Here is a 14,755-nt window from a genome sequence, read left to right as displayed (position 1 = left end):
CAAGAATAAGGACAATCTGCAATTGCAACAATGTATAATAATAGGGTTGACTAACAAGCCCCCGCCCTTTTCTATGGGATCCTTTGGTATACACCCCTGACGTAATTTATGTAATAACATCTAAAAACTACTTTGATATCTTTACGAATTTCATTAATATTTAAATTATTGTTTAATTCTTGTAATATTCCAAATGGAATAATATATCATCCTTATCATCTATAAGTATCTTTTATCATAACATTAAGTATGTAATTACTTCTCATATATGTAATTAAGATTACAGCTGCAATTTATTCTAAAATATTTTTATTAAAAAATTTTAATGTTTATGCAAGTATCTTAAAAATTGTTGTTTAAAAAATAAAAAATAATATTTTCATTTAAATATGAATTCAAATACATAAAAAGTCTTTACATTAATTTCTATTATGTACAACATTATCTTATTACAAACATAATTATACAGATGAGCATAATAATGGATGTGTGTGCAAAAACACTCTAAATATATAAATAGTGTTAAAGATAATCTTCATCATTATCATTAAAAGATAACACTGTCTTTTCCTGTTTTCTTTTCTTTATCTTCTTTTTCACTGGCTTATCTATGGTTTCTGATTCTGTTTCTGTTAATTTATTTTTCCTAAATATGATTCGTTTAGATAGATCAGCTGGGGCATTAGTTTCTTCTGCAATTCAATATTTATATGAATATTATTTTTTAATAAATTAATCAATTATTTGTGTCTGAAATTATGTAAAATTATACCTTCTTCTTTCTTTTTTTTAAATGCCTCTGCTTCTTCTTCAGTTAAATGTTCAGAATTTAATACAACCACAACAGGTTTCTCTTCATCACGTTCATCTTCATTATCTGAAGCTACTGGCAATACTTCTCTCTATTTTAAGAAGTCATTTAAATGGTTGTTTATGCTAGTTATAAACAAGCACTAATTATATTATACTTAATAATTTGATTAGAGTAAGTATGAGTATGTAACAAACAGGATTGATAACTCCAAAATCTAATTGTAAATCTAATAATATTACGTACTTGCTAAATTTTAGACAAAATAAAATGCAATCACATTATAATAACAATTAAAAAACGAAAAAGTAAAATATACCTTTGTCTCGACTGTGGGTCCTTCTTTATATCCAACTTGTTCTTTTAATTCACGTAAAAATTTTGGTTCGTTTGGTTTAATATACGACACATTGTGTTTTTTCCGTGACATTTTGTTAATAATATCAAACACTAAATCATAATATAACCTAATTTAACCGTCGTAAAGTTATTACGCGCACAGCCATAAACTTATGTATTACATAGATTGCGCATCGAGAAGTACCTAGTAAAATTTACTAGTATATTTCATTGACTGGTTGGTATCAGGGGAAAATTATAGGAAGTTTATAACCCTATACGTGGCATTGTGTATGATTTAAAAATTTTTTAAAAACATGAAAAGACCAGGTCGAAACGAATGTGTTTTTGAATAAACTCATTGTTTCAAAGAATGAGGGGATGATTATATGACTTTAACATAGAAATAATATACATTTGATAATTTATTCCTTTTATAATAACGATAATTGTACTATTAACGTTTCCTCATAATTTATAATTCCTCGATTAATTACATAATCAACTATTCGTAAAAATTTAATAAAGATTTAAAAAAGTGTCGTAAAACATCGACATATTTGTACTAAATTGTACCGAAACTTAAGTAAAAAAAAAAAAGAAAGAAAATGTCATTCATTAATCTAACATAATTCAATTAACCGAACACCATAATCAATATTATACACGTTCGAAAAAGTTTCAAAAATGGTGATCTATTCTTCAATTGTTCGGCGAATACAGTACTAATTGCCATGATATAAAGCTGAATACAAAGGTTTAAATGCAAATAGATCCGACGCACGTCTGGAATCTGATACTGTAATTACGTTTTATTTAGGGTATGAATTTTCAAGGAGAAACGTAACTTACAGCCGCGTCACTTCGGAATTATTTAGAGCCCTTAATTTCCCATCGGAATGGCTAGACCGGCGATGTCGAACTTGAGTGTGCGTATTAATAATATAGCTACCCTCATCCTGTCGATTGTGCTTTTCCATTTGAATAATCGGTATGCACCGTGGGGCCGGTCCGTCCAGGCACTCGCAGCTTAAACTGGCGTCTAATTCGCTTTGATACGGCGGTGGTATCAGTAAACTTTCGGTAGACTTAGTCGGTTGAAAATGTCTGCTCGAACTTCCAGAATAAGTGGTACTACTGCTCGTTCTTCTCTGAACGGTACCGGTCGGTGTTTTCGCACGACCGTGTGCACCTTTGCCCGGCCTCTCGGCGCTGTGGGTTTTTATGGTAGCCGTGTCTAAATAACCGTATCCGAAGCCATAGCCTCCGAACGCCTTTGTAGTCAGATTGTCCCAGGACTTTGGCTTGGCGTACTGAAGGCACGGTGGTGGTCGTTGATGCACACTTGGATCCCAATAAAGCGTGTCTGTACTTAGGCTGGTCGAGCAGGAAGCGACGCTATCGGCGGCAGTTGATACGTCGCTGCTGGTAATGGAATGCAAACTGTGTCCTGATGTGCGCGAGCAATTGTGCGTACCGTGTTGTTGTTGTTGCTGCTGTTGCTGCTGTTGTTGCTGTTGTTGCGATTGTTCTCGTTGCACATGATGATGCTGTACTTGTGATTGTTGCTGCTGTTGCTGTTGCTGTTGATGGTGATTCTGTTCGTTTCTAGCCCTCCTCTGTTTCTCTCTGCGTCTACGACTGGGTACACAATTCGGATCACAGCACGGACTGGCTAAATCGTACGCGTCTAAGCTACCGCTATCCGAGTGTTCTCTACGACGATTCGCGCTGGAGATGCAAGCAACGCATAGGCTGTTTTGCGGCGGGGGATGAAGAGGATTCGGATCACCGCTCGTATTCGACTGTTGCTGCTGTTGCTGACAAGATTTGTGCAATTTCGACTTGGCTGGCGTGCTGTTCATCCCGTTCGCTTGATGATAACTGTGCCGCGACGAGGTGGTCACCCCTGATTCGCTGGACATCTTCGACAAAAAATGATGATGATCGCTTCGAGAACGAGGAGGTCCTATCGCTACTAAGCAGGCAGCGTTGCGAGGAACCAAGCACGGTCGTCCATCGGCAAACTGAAAACACGTGGATAGTCGTGTTCAATCGTATAACAAGCTTAACCTGAATCGGACGAAGCATCAAAGGGGTACGAATATACCACGTTATAGAGCAACAGATGTTCCGTGGACGTAGCCGGTCTGCAACACTGAATCGTGGAAGAATTGAAACTGGACGACGGTGATGGTTGATTGGGATTGCTGGTAATTACACTGTTAGGCGTTCTTTTGCGTGCTGGCAGTGAATGGGTTTTCCATCGACCCATAAGAATAGACCGTTCCCTTTCGCAAAGTCTCTCCAATTCACTGAGCCGTGATTGGAGGGCACGTTGTAATTCGATATAACGCATATGCAATTCCACCTGAAAGAAAACGTCGTCCCGTCGCGTTCAATTAAGCTTCGGCTACGCGGTTAACCGGTTGCCAATCGCGTTCGCAAAGGTTCCCCTCACCTTTCTTACGCAGTCTTCGAAAGACACGACCATTCGCATCCTAGTATCACAGTTCTTTATGAAATTGACTAACGTCTTATGATCGGCCCTGTCCATTTCGTGGCCGTTTATCGAAAGTATCACGTCACCCTCGCGCATACCGGCTTTGAACGCTGGCCCGTCGTATTCCACGTAGTCCACGTAGGTGACCATCTCGATTTCCTGCTCCCTTTTGTAATGTATCCCATAGCTCTGCGTAATTTTATATCATGCAAATTAATCGTACGATTCGAAATTAATTCGAGGCATAATACAGTGGTGGAAAAAAAAGGTATAATCACACGGATGGATCACTTTACCTGTAACGTGAAACCGTACGTGCCGTTCTTCTTCTCGACGATGATGGTACGACGACGTCTGTCTTCATCCGCTCGTGTCACCCGCTCTGACTTTGACCTCTCCAGAACAGCCTACGGAAGAGTGCATTACTACAATATGCTCGGAACGAAAATGGGGCATAAATCTATGCTTTGGCAAAAGTAAAGAAATTTCAAAAGACTAATAGATAGAAATATAAGCAATCAAGCTATCAAGTATCTTGAATTTATCAAAGCGCGATAAATAAATAAAAGAAAAACTCGTGTTATACAAATCTGTTCAGTGCAAACAACAACAACAATAACAACAACATTAACAACAACAATAAAAACTAAGAATCAGATAATAAGATTCAACACACGTTGTGCAATCCACAGAATTTCCTTGACCACGAAAAACAACTCGAAATGGGCAACAAGAAACTGCTCGAGGAAGGCTGTTTCAGCAAATAAAAATCATTCTTTCGATACACGAGTCGATGTAATAACATTACACATTCCACGACACCACTCCATTCCTCCTCGTCGCTGTTCTCAACGCCGGTCCGCTGTTGTTGCCCGGCCACCTCCGTATTCTGCGGCGAGTTGTTCATCGTTCCTTCCACCACCGAGAGGTATTATCCTCGCACAGAGGGCGACGATCTGTGGGCCGGTCGTCGACGACGAACGAACAGAGATTCCTTTATTCCTTTATTTTTTTATTTCACGTCGCACGCCGAGCTTAGCTTACAACGCTTTAAGTTTCACGTTCTCTCTCATTGTGGTCAACATTTTCGGAGGCGACGAGCGAGCAGCCATAGCCAGCCAGCCAGCCAGGCCGCGAGGTTAACGTGCGTTTAGTGTATCGCGATCGTGTATGCTCACTTTTATTGTTATCTTCCTTTTCCCCCTGGCCAGCAGCGTCCAATGCGCCTGCCCGACAATATCGGCTTACAACCCCGTCGTATTCGCGGTTGCCGAGGGTGCTAGAGGACAGAGCAAGCGCAGTCTCGTCCTCGATCCCTCTCCTCTTCCAACCATTCACCCCCTTCCGTCACCTTTTATCACCTATCTCTTCTTCTCCCTCCCCCGCACCGTGGCCCTGCTCTTTCCCACAGGACAGGAATAACTCATCGCGTGCAACGTCCTTATATTTCTGCACCGTCATTTCTTTCGGGGAACATGTCAATGAACAGACTTTAGTCCACCCTTGTCTGTTTGCTTTTTATTCCAATGAAATTTTTATCTTCTCAAGGTTCAACCCCCTCGGTGGGTTATATGGTATTCTAAGGGCATTTAATCAAATTTGCTTTGTAACGTTTGAAAATGAATTTTGAATGCGAATTTTCAAACGAACTGAGGCTTCTAATGGCGCATCGTTTCTTGCTGCAAGACCGTTTCCATTTCGGTAGTTCGGTGAATGCACTTCGAACGACCAGAATAACGTGTCACGACGACGACCTCGCCGTCGCCGTGGACCGATATATATTTTTACAAAGAGTTTCAACAAAACAGAAACACGCGAAATGTCTAAAGAAATACGAGGGAGAAATAAGAACGGTGACGTACAGAGATACAGCTATACGTTACACAATGAATCGCCTACTCTGCATATGTATCCTATTTCTTTTTCCTCTTCGTTGTACCGGCCTGTTTGTGAACTTTCTGCATGTCGCTTTTCTTTTCGGGTGGCGGGGGTGGTGGTAGCGGTGGAGGTTTGGGTCTTGGGACAGGAACGTGTCTATGCAAATTAATTATAATTGCTTTGGATTGATGAAAAATTTTTAAAAATTGTTGCATCCAATTAGATGTTGAATAACAATTCAAAGTCTCATAGAATCGTAGATAAGTACAGTGCTTATATCTTTGACCTGTGAACTGTTGAAATGCGTCATTGAAAATGGCAAGAAATTCTTTCGTTTTTTATCCAATATCTTACTTAAAAGCCATATGGATTTCTTGAATCGATCTATCCCGAACCACGTTGATCCAGATGTTCGATTGAGTCCTCGGTTTCAGACACAATCCGTCGCTCTTGCAGCACTCGGCTTTATTGCGTTCCTCTTCGGCTTCGAATTCCTTTTCCCAACATTCCTCCCATTTACGTAAACGTTCCTTCTCTTCCGCGTTGCGTTTCGCCGCTTTTTCCTCCCGTTCCCTTCGCCTTTTCTCTTTATTTCCACCAGATTTCCTCTTCCTTTTGCCCTTTTTCTGCCCGGCGTGTTGCACCGTCCTAGCCACCTCCGCGTTCACGTCCATTCTCTCCCAACACGGCTGTTTAATTACATCTTCCGGTCGCTTTAATTGCGGGAAAGTCTCGTTTTCAACTACGGTTAACGCTCTTCCCGCATTGTTATTCGGATCGAACATCGCGTAAAGCAACATCGCCTGCCACTCGAGAACTACCAGCACGTTCCCAGCGAGGATTTTAATTAGTATATCAAACGGATAAGTCGTCTGGAATTGGCAATGTACAGGGGGTTAGATTTCTAATGAAACAGTAATAATACCAATAGTAATTATCATAGAATTTCCGTGCAAATTGCACAGAATTACCGAGTAGAGATCCAATATGCTTGCATTCGATTTGTAAGTTTCTATCCTGTTTGCCATATTCACCAAAAATTTGCTTCAACGTTAGCCAAAAAAGAAAAAGAAAATAAGAAATTTATGGTTAATTATCGAAACAAAATTCGACGTCCATTTGACGATTATTTCAGACCACTCCACTAATTACCTTCTATGCAAAAGTGTTTATTTTTCAAGTGGAAAGATTCTCTTCACTTTCCACAGTTACAACTGTAATCCTTCACAGGACATCCACACTTTTTCGTGGCCGTTTCTTTACTCGCTAAATCACTGAACCCTTTGTAGCCTTTAGAGCCGGATGATGAGGCACCGCAACAGGGTGGACAAGAATCCTTTTGAACCGGTTGTGCCGAACCGCAGCAAGGTTTACATTTTCCATCGGCTGGTTGCTGGTGAACAGCGCTACATCCACCGAATTTTACCGTTGGTTCGGTATCTTGATATTTTTGGGGTGATTTGGAGGAGCATGGACAACCTCCACCTTGTCCCCTAAGAATACGTGTACAAAAATTATTCCAACGAACAGATTCCATTATTTCTAACAGAAATACCCGGGGGGGGATTGTCGAGAGGCGCAACAGGGTCGTGGTCCCCAATCAGGTTGTTTGTCAGGTAGAGGAGGACAGGGTGACGCGACGACCAGTGGGGTTTGGCAGCAAGTTCTTCCAGCTGATTCGCCACTTCCGTCGATGCATTTCTTCGTACAGGTGCACTTAACTGGGGCAGGTGTGTCGCAAGAAGAAGGTATCTTCTTGCACTGAAAAACGGGGCTGTCGTCGGCGCCCTTAAACAGGTACGGTTTCCTGTTGTGGGGCACTTGGAATTGGGTGATGATTTTATTGCCGAAGCAGGACACCCTTATGTAGACGGTGACAGCCCCGACGCACTGTCCCGTTGCCGTGGTGATCTTGAAAGTGTCCTTGATCGTCTGGCATGGATTCGCGATCTTGAATACCTTCTGGCTAAGTACCGCGTTTATCAAAGCCTTCGCCTCGATCTGGTGACAACCGACCAGCATCACGTCCGGTAGTACTCCAGGTGGTAGTTTCTTGTAGACGGATAACTTGACCGGGAACGAGGTTACCGGCCTCTGTAGCACGATCGATGGCAACGCGAACAAACAGGATTTCCCTTTCTTAAAGATCTGCGTGTCGCCGTCCTCGCAACCGCAACCGTCGGTCAAAGATTCCTGGCAAATGTTGACGGGTGGCAAACCGAGGATCTGGAATTCGCGATATCATCAGAGGTGCCAGGAATGAAATGTAAGTGTAATTTACTTGGAAAGAGACACAGGTACACGCTGGCAACAACTCGTCTTGCATCGCCCTTATCACTGGAATCTTAACCTTCTCGACTAAAAATTCGACTAAGAAAAGCTGTTGTTCTTCACCCATTTTTGTCGGACAAAATTTCACTAGATTTGGAAGATACTTTTCATGATCGGTTTCTAAGTATCCTTCATAAAGAATACGGAGGATATTTATATATTAACCATCGATTTAGAGACTGATTAACCAACAATTTAAAAAGTTTCAAAAGTCAAAAGTAAACTAGAGGGCACTGTCAAAATACGCGAAATCATAAAAATTTGTTTTAAATTCCAAACATAAGCTGTTATCAAAATATTTTTATTCAACAAAGCAGTTGCAAGATAGAACATAAATTTCAATGAAAATCATTCGAAGAACCCGATTAGTTCTTCTTTTTCTTCTTCTTCTTCTTTCCTTTGCTTTCGTCGGTCTGCATTTCCCGGGTCTCGTACCTGATCGGCGGTCCCCTTTCGGGTCCCTTGGGCGTTTTCATTTCCAATTGTATATCCGACTTTTCACCAGCTCCGACGATGCCTTTCTTCCCGATCCTCAGCACGAAGATGTCATGGTCAGGGTCGACGGAGTGGGGATCGGTGGCCTCGCATTCAGGCGCCACGGTGACCGTGGGCTTCTTGTCTTTACCGGTGTCCAGAATGCCGGACACCTTCAGAACGACCGCCTTTCCGCACGGTTGCGCCGGTCCGCGGCTCGATTGGATCAAACCGGCCTGTTTGCAGTCCGGCTTCGATCCCGTACCCGAGACCGGCCTCGAACGCGGTTCCGATTCGAATTGTCTGCTGGGGCTGACGTTCGGCTTCAGCGTCGCTCCGCAAGGATCACCGCACGGTGTGCAAGGATGCTGCTCCTTCACGCAGACGCGGCAGGGAGGACCACCGGCGAACAGCTCGTCCTTCGAGTCTCTGCAAACATCGGCGATCTGCGAGTCGACGATCCGGCATTTGTAAACCGGCGACTTCCGGTCGGACGCGTCCCCTTTGAAGACGTACGAGGAGACGGTACGCTCGGGAGGCGCGTCGAACTCGGTCACGATCGTCTGACCGAAAGCGGAGATCCTTACGAACATGCACGCGGCCCCGATCTCCTCCTCGTTGTACATCAAGGGTACCTCGCCCTCGAACACCCTCGGCGGTGGCACCATTTTGTGCCAACATTGGAGCATCTCCTTCCTAAGCGCGGCGAAGTGCTTCGACATGTCCAATTCACCTTTGCCGACCAACACGTCCGGTTTCACTCCTTCCGGCATCGATTTCCGTACACAGAGATCGATCACCAACTCCAGCATCTTATTGACAACCGTGTATTGATCGATCGCGAATAAGACGGATCGTCCCGAATAAAAATACTCGACGTCGTCGGCGACTCCAGCTTGAGGCTGGAACATCGGGTCGACCGGGGTGATTTCGATGCCATCTTCGTTCTTGAAGTTCAGAAATTCCACGGAGATCGTGGTCGGCACGAAGAACATTTGATTAAGCTTCGCTAAACGTTCGCTGGTCAACTGGTGGATGAAGAATTCGAGAAGGAAGAGGTAATGTTCCTTCGCTTCCGGTACAGCCTGGTCGCGGCTTCCAAGAGTTAGTGACGAATCCTTCTTAATTTTATCGTCTTTCAGAGATTTCTTCTTCGAACGATGTCCACGATCCATTAATGATAATTATTATTAAACATTTTTCGTTTAAAGAGCGACTGACAATTTTTCAGACCAGGTTACGAAAGAGCATTTCCGTGAAGTTAGCAATACCGCGAAGAAGTCTCGATCGTTCGTAATAATTTGGTACGTCCTTGGAAAATCGTTTTCGATTTCCACCTCGTTATTTATCCGTACTATTCGATCGTGTCATAATTAAAGGCGTTCCCTGATGACATTTCGAATTTCGAACGCGATAAGGATACCGATAGGTATCTTCTATTTGCAATAACAAACCACAGTTTCCATTGAACATGGCTGAGTCATCGTTTCGATAATTCGATATTTTTATAAACGTTAGGAAAATTACAAATAGAATAGTCAATATTGCAAATATTTCTACGGAAAAATGTTTATGGTAAGCATTTCGTACGCGCACAGGGATAGAATAATTTTCTAACGCGATTCATCAGTTTCCAGAACCACCTCCACTCGATTATTATATAACCGATATCTCGCCGTCTTATTCGACAGACGGCATATTTTATCACGGACGAGCAGCTGCCGGTCATAAACATATTGCCAAGCAACTAAAACCGATCAAAAGAACTTTACGTAAGTTATCGGTTCGGATAATCCTTATCTTGATTAAACATAGACGATAACGATATTTTTCCCCCTCGAGTTTCAACGTTGTATCTTCTAACCCTTTTGCTGTCGAAGCGTTCAAAATTGTCGGTTCGGTTATAATTTATATGAGAATTCTGAAAGATTGGTAGAAACGATAATTGAAGAGAAATCAGGATCTTCAATTAACGTGGAAACCAAGAAGCGTAATTGATTTGGAAATAGGCGATAATGAAACTGTACACGCGATGCTTCGAGATATATCCGTCTCGTATCATTGAATCGAACCGTCTCGGTTAATGGCATTTAAGGCGATGTCGCAATTGAGTTAAGCCGATCGAATTAGATGAATGTTCGTGTAATAATTGTTGCAGGCGACCCGATAGCGCCACCGCAGGAATTAGATTCGCGTACTTTAAGCCGGATTCTTAAGAAGGAGAAGGGAGAATACGTGAATCCTTGCGGCAAGGATGATGGAATGGTTTACGATATTCTTAAATGGATGCCCAAATGGAAACGGAAGGGAAGAGAAAAATGTATGTTTTAAGGTCAGTCGTGACCCAGACCTTGGTATTTTTTAAATAAATTAATTATCACTGTAAGTAATAGATTTCTTTTAATAACAATTAGAATGTCGAGGTCAGAGGTGTTTTATCTGGTCTTGTACAGACAGAACGGTCCTCTGTAGTTAAGAACCGTCTGGAATATTAATTGTTCCCCATTTAAAGTAATGAAGGAATACATCGCGGGCTGGCAATTTCGACCAATCGAATATCGGTCATATAAATAACGGGACGTCCGAGAAGCAATCTATGATGAAACGAATTGTTCACGACGCTAATTTGCTAATGAGTCGCGAGTGATTTGCAATTCAATTTCAACGTTTGAAAAATTAGTCCGATTGCTAATCGTCGATCCGTCAGCCAGCTACGTCGATGAACTCTTTCCTTTCATCGCGAGTCGATGACACTTTAAATAATCGAACAAATTTTATTCAGTTTCCTTCTCCACGTTTCCACGATCGCAGCAGTATGAATTATCCCATATCCGCGAGATACAATCAAAAAAATCAGCAAAATGTAAAACGACGGAGACAAAACGCGAGGAAAAAGAGGAAGAAGAAGAAATGAAGTAAGGATTCTATTTATCTTCGCTAATTCGATGAAACGGCAAGGTACTTTTAATAGAATGGACAAGGAACCGTGCGATTTCTTGGAACCCCCGATTTGGTGGAAAGGCGAAACCGGGAAACCAAGAGCTCTTCCGGTGGGGAACATAGACGATTATACGTTTGAACGAGCAGCGGACCGAGATCACGCCGATATGAAAATCAGCGAGAAACTTCACATGGATCATCCGAAGAAATACATACCCGGTGTCATTCATCGGATAAAGGTATAATTGTGAATATGTCGGTATTCCTGGGATACCTGAACCGGTGAATAGGACGCTATTTCTTAGAGAGGTGATGGCAGTGGCGGCTCGTAGCTAAAATTAGTGGGGATGCTGCTTCAGAAAATGTGTAGCCTCTGTTTTAAAAAACCAACACTGCGGGAGCGACATTGCTCTCTCTCCTGCGCAGCCTCGCGCGCAGCTTCCCATGTGCGCATGCGCGCGCAGTCGAACACCACGCCGCTGAAGCTGTGAAGCGCACAGTTCCATACAAAGATTTTTGTATCTTTTTCATAAACTGGGGGATGGCTACTGACATTAAGCTTAAGGATTATATATTGTACAAGTATAAAGAAAGAAATAAATTAAATGTTATCGATAATATCGAGTGGAAGTAGGGGGTGCTGCAGTTCTACAGTGCCTATACACGAGCCGCCATTGGGTGATGGTAAGTCCCATACTGCCTGGCCCCATGCGTTTGCGTGATCCAGGGTGGTCCCGTCCACCAAAGCGAGTGCTGTTGAAGCTGTTCTGTCGTCATGCCTCTTGACGCGCAGTCAGCTGGATTCGATGATCCTGGTACATGCCTCCAGTGAAAGTTCTGCGTAATCTCCTGGATCTGGATTACCCTGTTGTGAACGTAATCCTTCCATTTGGAGGGGTGCGTTTTGATCCATGCAAGCGTAACTTCTGAATCCGTCCACAAAAATGTCTGAGAGACGGTCATGTTCAAAGTAGCGTGAACATGCCGTATCAGTTTAGAGAGTAGCAGCATCACCTTTTCCGTACGTAAACGTATTTCCCCTCCGGCGAACAAAAAAAGGTCCAATTGTGAATCACAAAGTACCAAAAATGACGACTTTGAATTCCCTACACGAGGACAGTTTAAACGATTTGTCCGTCACATTGCAGCGTGAGAACGCTGTAAAATTAAATATCCGGAATGTTGAACGAGCGAGGATCCTCGAAGCTTACACGTCACCCGTCACAATATGTAATTGTCGAGTATACGCGAACTTTGTTTGCACGCGTTATTTCACGAATGAAAAATCACTCAGGCTGTGCGAAATAGACCAAGGTCGACACCTTTGCTATCGTCTAAATGAGCGTTCGTTTGTTTAGCAGTACGATTAAGTCTTTAACACGTTGACTGCCAACTACGAGACAACTCGTAGTTTGCGTTATTGCCTAGGACGCCAACTACGAGTCATCCCGTACTTTGTGCACGAATTGACTCGTAGTTGGCCAGTTACGAGTCAATTCGTGCACAAAGTACGGGATAACTCGTAGTTGGCGTCCTAGGCAATAACGCAAACTACGAGTTGTCTCGTAGTTGACAGTCAACTTGTTAAGAAAAGTACCTCCGTAAGATAGCAATTGAAGTGTCTTGAATAATAACGCGATAACTCGATTATTAAAATTTTTAGCACACGATATTGGTCCCGATTAAAAATGAGAACGGTATTTGTGTTTGAACAGAATCCAGAAGATACTAGTATGAAGGATGTCCTCGAGCAAGCAGATGCTTTCAAACTTGTGCTGAGAAATGTTGAAAGCCTGCCAAAAGATAGTCCACCTGTTGACAGATGTATCTGCCCTCCTCGAAAACGTCGTAGGTGTCGTCTTCTATGAAATATTCTCACCTATGCTTTAGAAAACTTCCCTCCTACGCAGACAAATTTGTAATTCTAATTCGAACTGGTTGCAGTTCGCGATTCAAAGTTGGATAAAGATTTGTTAATAATTCATACAACGCCTTGTGATAACGATCACCGATGGCAACCCGTCTACGAGAGTACAAGTATTTTTACGACCGATGCAGAACGACAAAAGGAACTGCGAAAATTAACCCGACCTTTCTTGCACGACTTACATATCTGGTATTCGAGGAATAAACCAACGAAAGTGAGGAATTAAAATTTATTAGCCGAGCAAAGCTTCTGGATCAGCTACCGTAATCGGCTACGTTCAAATTGCACGCAAGTAGGCTAAAAACATACACGCATTAGGCTAAAAGGAAACATTATCATGGCCGATAGCAAATCAGCAATAAGACAGTTACGAAACGCGTGACACAGATGTGACAGAAAAGCTGCTTCGACGAATCTTGGACGTGTATGTTATTCAATTAACATCGCTAACTTTTGTTGAACCTCTGTTTTGTTTCGTATTTCAATCGAGCGAAATGGATAGTTAATTTACATGCCACTCCATAAACGAGTAGTTTTTATTTCGCAGAATTAATTCGTCGCGTAGTCCTATGATTAAATTACGTCTACACCCTACGATGCGATTACGTTTCTTTTCTGCATGATGCTTGCGAATTCCAGAAAACGACGCAGCCATTATGTCAGCAAGAATGATGTTACGGCTTCACGGAGATCTAGTTCAAAATTTGCATGTTTTCGTAGGTATTTCATGTTGAAATAAACAATTTTGGCTCACACGTGATATTTCCCGCGCATTCCGTTTAACTAGTTAACCTCTTTTCGATAATAATCGAAGAATCGACTCAACGCTCGATCATGCGCATACGTTTGCACGAAAAATTATAATTTTTCGTTCATTCATTGATCGATGTAATGTCACATTGCGTGTTTCATGCCATTTATCGTAACGTTTACAAAAGATAGTATCAGATATTACGTAACACGTTTATAATTGCAATGACGCTTAACAGTAATCTGATACCGTTTATAGGCCGAGTAATGAAAGAAAATGTGAATATAAATCTTGTTCAATTTTATCGCCATAATATTGACATACGAAATTTTAAGCAAAATTTAATGTGCTGTACATCGGTAACGGTTTAAATTTTCATCGATTATCGACGTAGCTGTTTGACATTTTAATCGTTTAAATCACACGGTCATTTGCGTGTGACACGCCAGTCAGAATTTCATCATATGGTTTTTAACCACGTGCTTGTCTAACCAGCTTAATATGAAAACCGCGCCTTTACAATGGATATCGTTTTATTCAGTACATCAAAACAAGCAACAAACTCTACTAACCAATTCATCAAACCATAGTAAATTTTTTGAACAAGTGAATAAACGAACCTTTATGAAGAACGGAAATATTAAGCATCGCTCTTCCAAACATCTTGATCTCGTATTTTCTCCTCGATAACCTTGTAGTTCGGTAATGAAAATAAAATTGATTGGTTAGTCACGTGATCACGGTGGCCATAGATCAGGGGGTAATAATTTTAAAACAGCTGAAAATACTGTGGCAGAATTC

The 14,755-nt window shown here is 42.0% G+C and overlaps 6 protein-coding genes across 10 annotated transcripts; 1 reads left to right on the top strand and 5 right to left on the bottom strand.

Annotated features, from left to right (window-relative positions):
• Positions 1-342: 342 nt before the first annotated feature.
• LOC114872373 (uncharacterized protein KIAA1143 homolog) lies at positions 343-1,459 on the bottom strand. The gene is made up of 3 exons (XM_029179499.2): positions 1,131-1,459; positions 773-902; positions 343-692 (listed from the first exon to the last, which is right to left on the bottom strand). Exons 1-3 carry the CDS (start codon positions 1,239-1,241, stop codon positions 523-525), a joined length of 411 nt encoding a protein of 136 aa, XP_029035332.1. The 5' UTR covers positions 1,242-1,459; the 3' UTR covers positions 343-522.
• A 103-nt stretch (positions 1,460-1,562) lies between these two features.
• LOC114872368 lies at positions 1,563-14,671 on the bottom strand. 5 transcript variants are annotated; one of them, XM_029179494.2, is made up of 5 exons: positions 14,575-14,671; positions 3,950-4,060; positions 3,612-3,842; positions 3,261-3,521; positions 1,563-3,177 (listed from the first exon to the last, which is right to left on the bottom strand). In XM_029179494.2, the coding sequence occupies exons 3-5, from the start codon at positions 3,801-3,803 to the stop codon at positions 1,999-2,001; spliced, it is 1,632 nt and encodes a 543-aa protein (XP_029035327.2). In that variant the 5' UTR covers positions 3,804-3,842; positions 3,950-4,060; positions 14,575-14,671; the 3' UTR covers positions 1,563-1,998. The 5 variants fall into 5 exon arrangements, with proteins under 5 accessions (XP_029035327.2, XP_029035326.2, XP_029035323.2 ...); XM_029179493.2 differs by lacking the exon at positions 14,575-14,671 and adding an exon at positions 4,832-5,559; XM_029179490.2 differs by lacking the exon at positions 14,575-14,671 and adding an exon at positions 4,330-4,825.
• On the bottom strand, positions 5,599-6,331 carry LOC114872381. The gene has a single exon (XM_046285866.1). It carries the CDS (start codon positions 6,329-6,331, stop codon positions 5,882-5,884), a length of 450 nt encoding a protein of 149 aa, XP_046141822.1. The 3' UTR covers positions 5,599-5,881.
• On the bottom strand, positions 6,727-7,929 carry LOC114872375. Its single transcript, XM_046285867.1, is given in 3 exon segments — positions 6,727-7,069; positions 7,072-7,757; positions 7,813-7,929. Coding segments are annotated over 3 exon segments (1,146 nt in total).
• On the bottom strand, positions 7,729-9,527 carry LOC114872372. The gene has a single exon (XM_029179498.2). The coding sequence runs from the start codon at positions 9,509-9,511 to the stop codon at positions 8,228-8,230; it is 1,284 nt and encodes a 427-aa protein (XP_029035331.2). The 5' UTR covers positions 9,512-9,527; the 3' UTR covers positions 7,729-8,227.
• On the top strand, positions 9,823-11,252 carry LOC114872321. The gene is made up of 3 exons (XM_029179412.2): positions 9,823-9,911; positions 9,967-10,108; positions 10,495-11,252. The coding sequence occupies exons 1-3, from the start codon at positions 9,903-9,905 to the stop codon at positions 10,665-10,667; spliced, it is 324 nt and encodes a 107-aa protein (XP_029035245.2). The 5' UTR covers positions 9,823-9,902; the 3' UTR covers positions 10,668-11,252.
• Positions 14,672-14,755: the final 84 nt, after the last annotated feature.

The sequence above is a fragment of the Osmia bicornis genome, chromosome 5 (assembly GCF_907164935.1).
Source record: "Osmia bicornis bicornis chromosome 5, iOsmBic2.1, whole genome shotgun sequence".
NCBI classification, from domain to species: Eukaryota; Metazoa; Arthropoda; class Insecta; order Hymenoptera; family Megachilidae; genus Osmia; species Osmia bicornis.
The sequence above is the reverse complement of the archived record's forward strand: the minus strand, read 5'-3'. Positions and strand labels throughout refer to the sequence as shown.

What these genes read in the sequence shown, in the direction of transcription:
- LOC114872321 (XM_029179412.2), top strand. An exon ending in ACCGATCAAAAGAACTTTAC is followed by an intron (nt 10,109 to 10,494) that starts GTAAGTTATCGG and finishes TAATTGTTGCAG; the next exon opens with GCGACCCGATAGCGCCACCG.
- LOC114872381 (XM_046285866.1), bottom strand. Translation starts at nt 6,331, where the DNA reads ATGTTGCTTTACGCGATGTTCGATCCGAATAACAATGCGGGAAGAGCG.
- LOC114872368 (XM_029179490.2), bottom strand. Translation starts at nt 4,560, where the DNA reads ATGAACAACTCGCCGCAGAATACGGAGGTGGCCGGGCAACAACAGCGG. An exon ending in AATTCTGTGGATTGCACAAC is followed by an intron (nt 4,061 to 4,329) that starts GTGTGTTGAATC and finishes ACTCTTCCGTAG; the next exon opens with GCTGTTCTGGAGAGGTCAAA. An exon ending in ATCTGTTGCTCTATAACGTG is followed by an intron (nt 3,178 to 3,260) that starts GTATATTCGTAC and finishes ACGTGTTTTCAG; the next exon opens with TTTGCCGATGGACGACCGTG.
- LOC114872372 (XM_029179498.2), bottom strand. Translation starts at nt 9,511, where the DNA reads ATGGATCGTGGACATCGTTCGAAGAAGAAATCTCTGAAAGACGATAAA.
- LOC114872373 (XM_029179499.2), bottom strand. Translation starts at nt 1,241, where the DNA reads ATGTCACGGAAAAAACACAATGTGTCGTATATTAAACCAAACGAACCA. An exon ending in GACCCACAGTCGAGACAAAG is followed by an intron (nt 903 to 1,130) that starts GTATATTTTACT and finishes TTCTTAAAATAG; the next exon opens with AGAGAAGTATTGCCAGTAGC. An exon ending in TAAAAAAAAGAAAGAAGAAG is followed by an intron (nt 693 to 772) that starts GTATAATTTTAC and finishes ATTGAATTGCAG; the next exon opens with AAGAAACTAATGCCCCAGCT.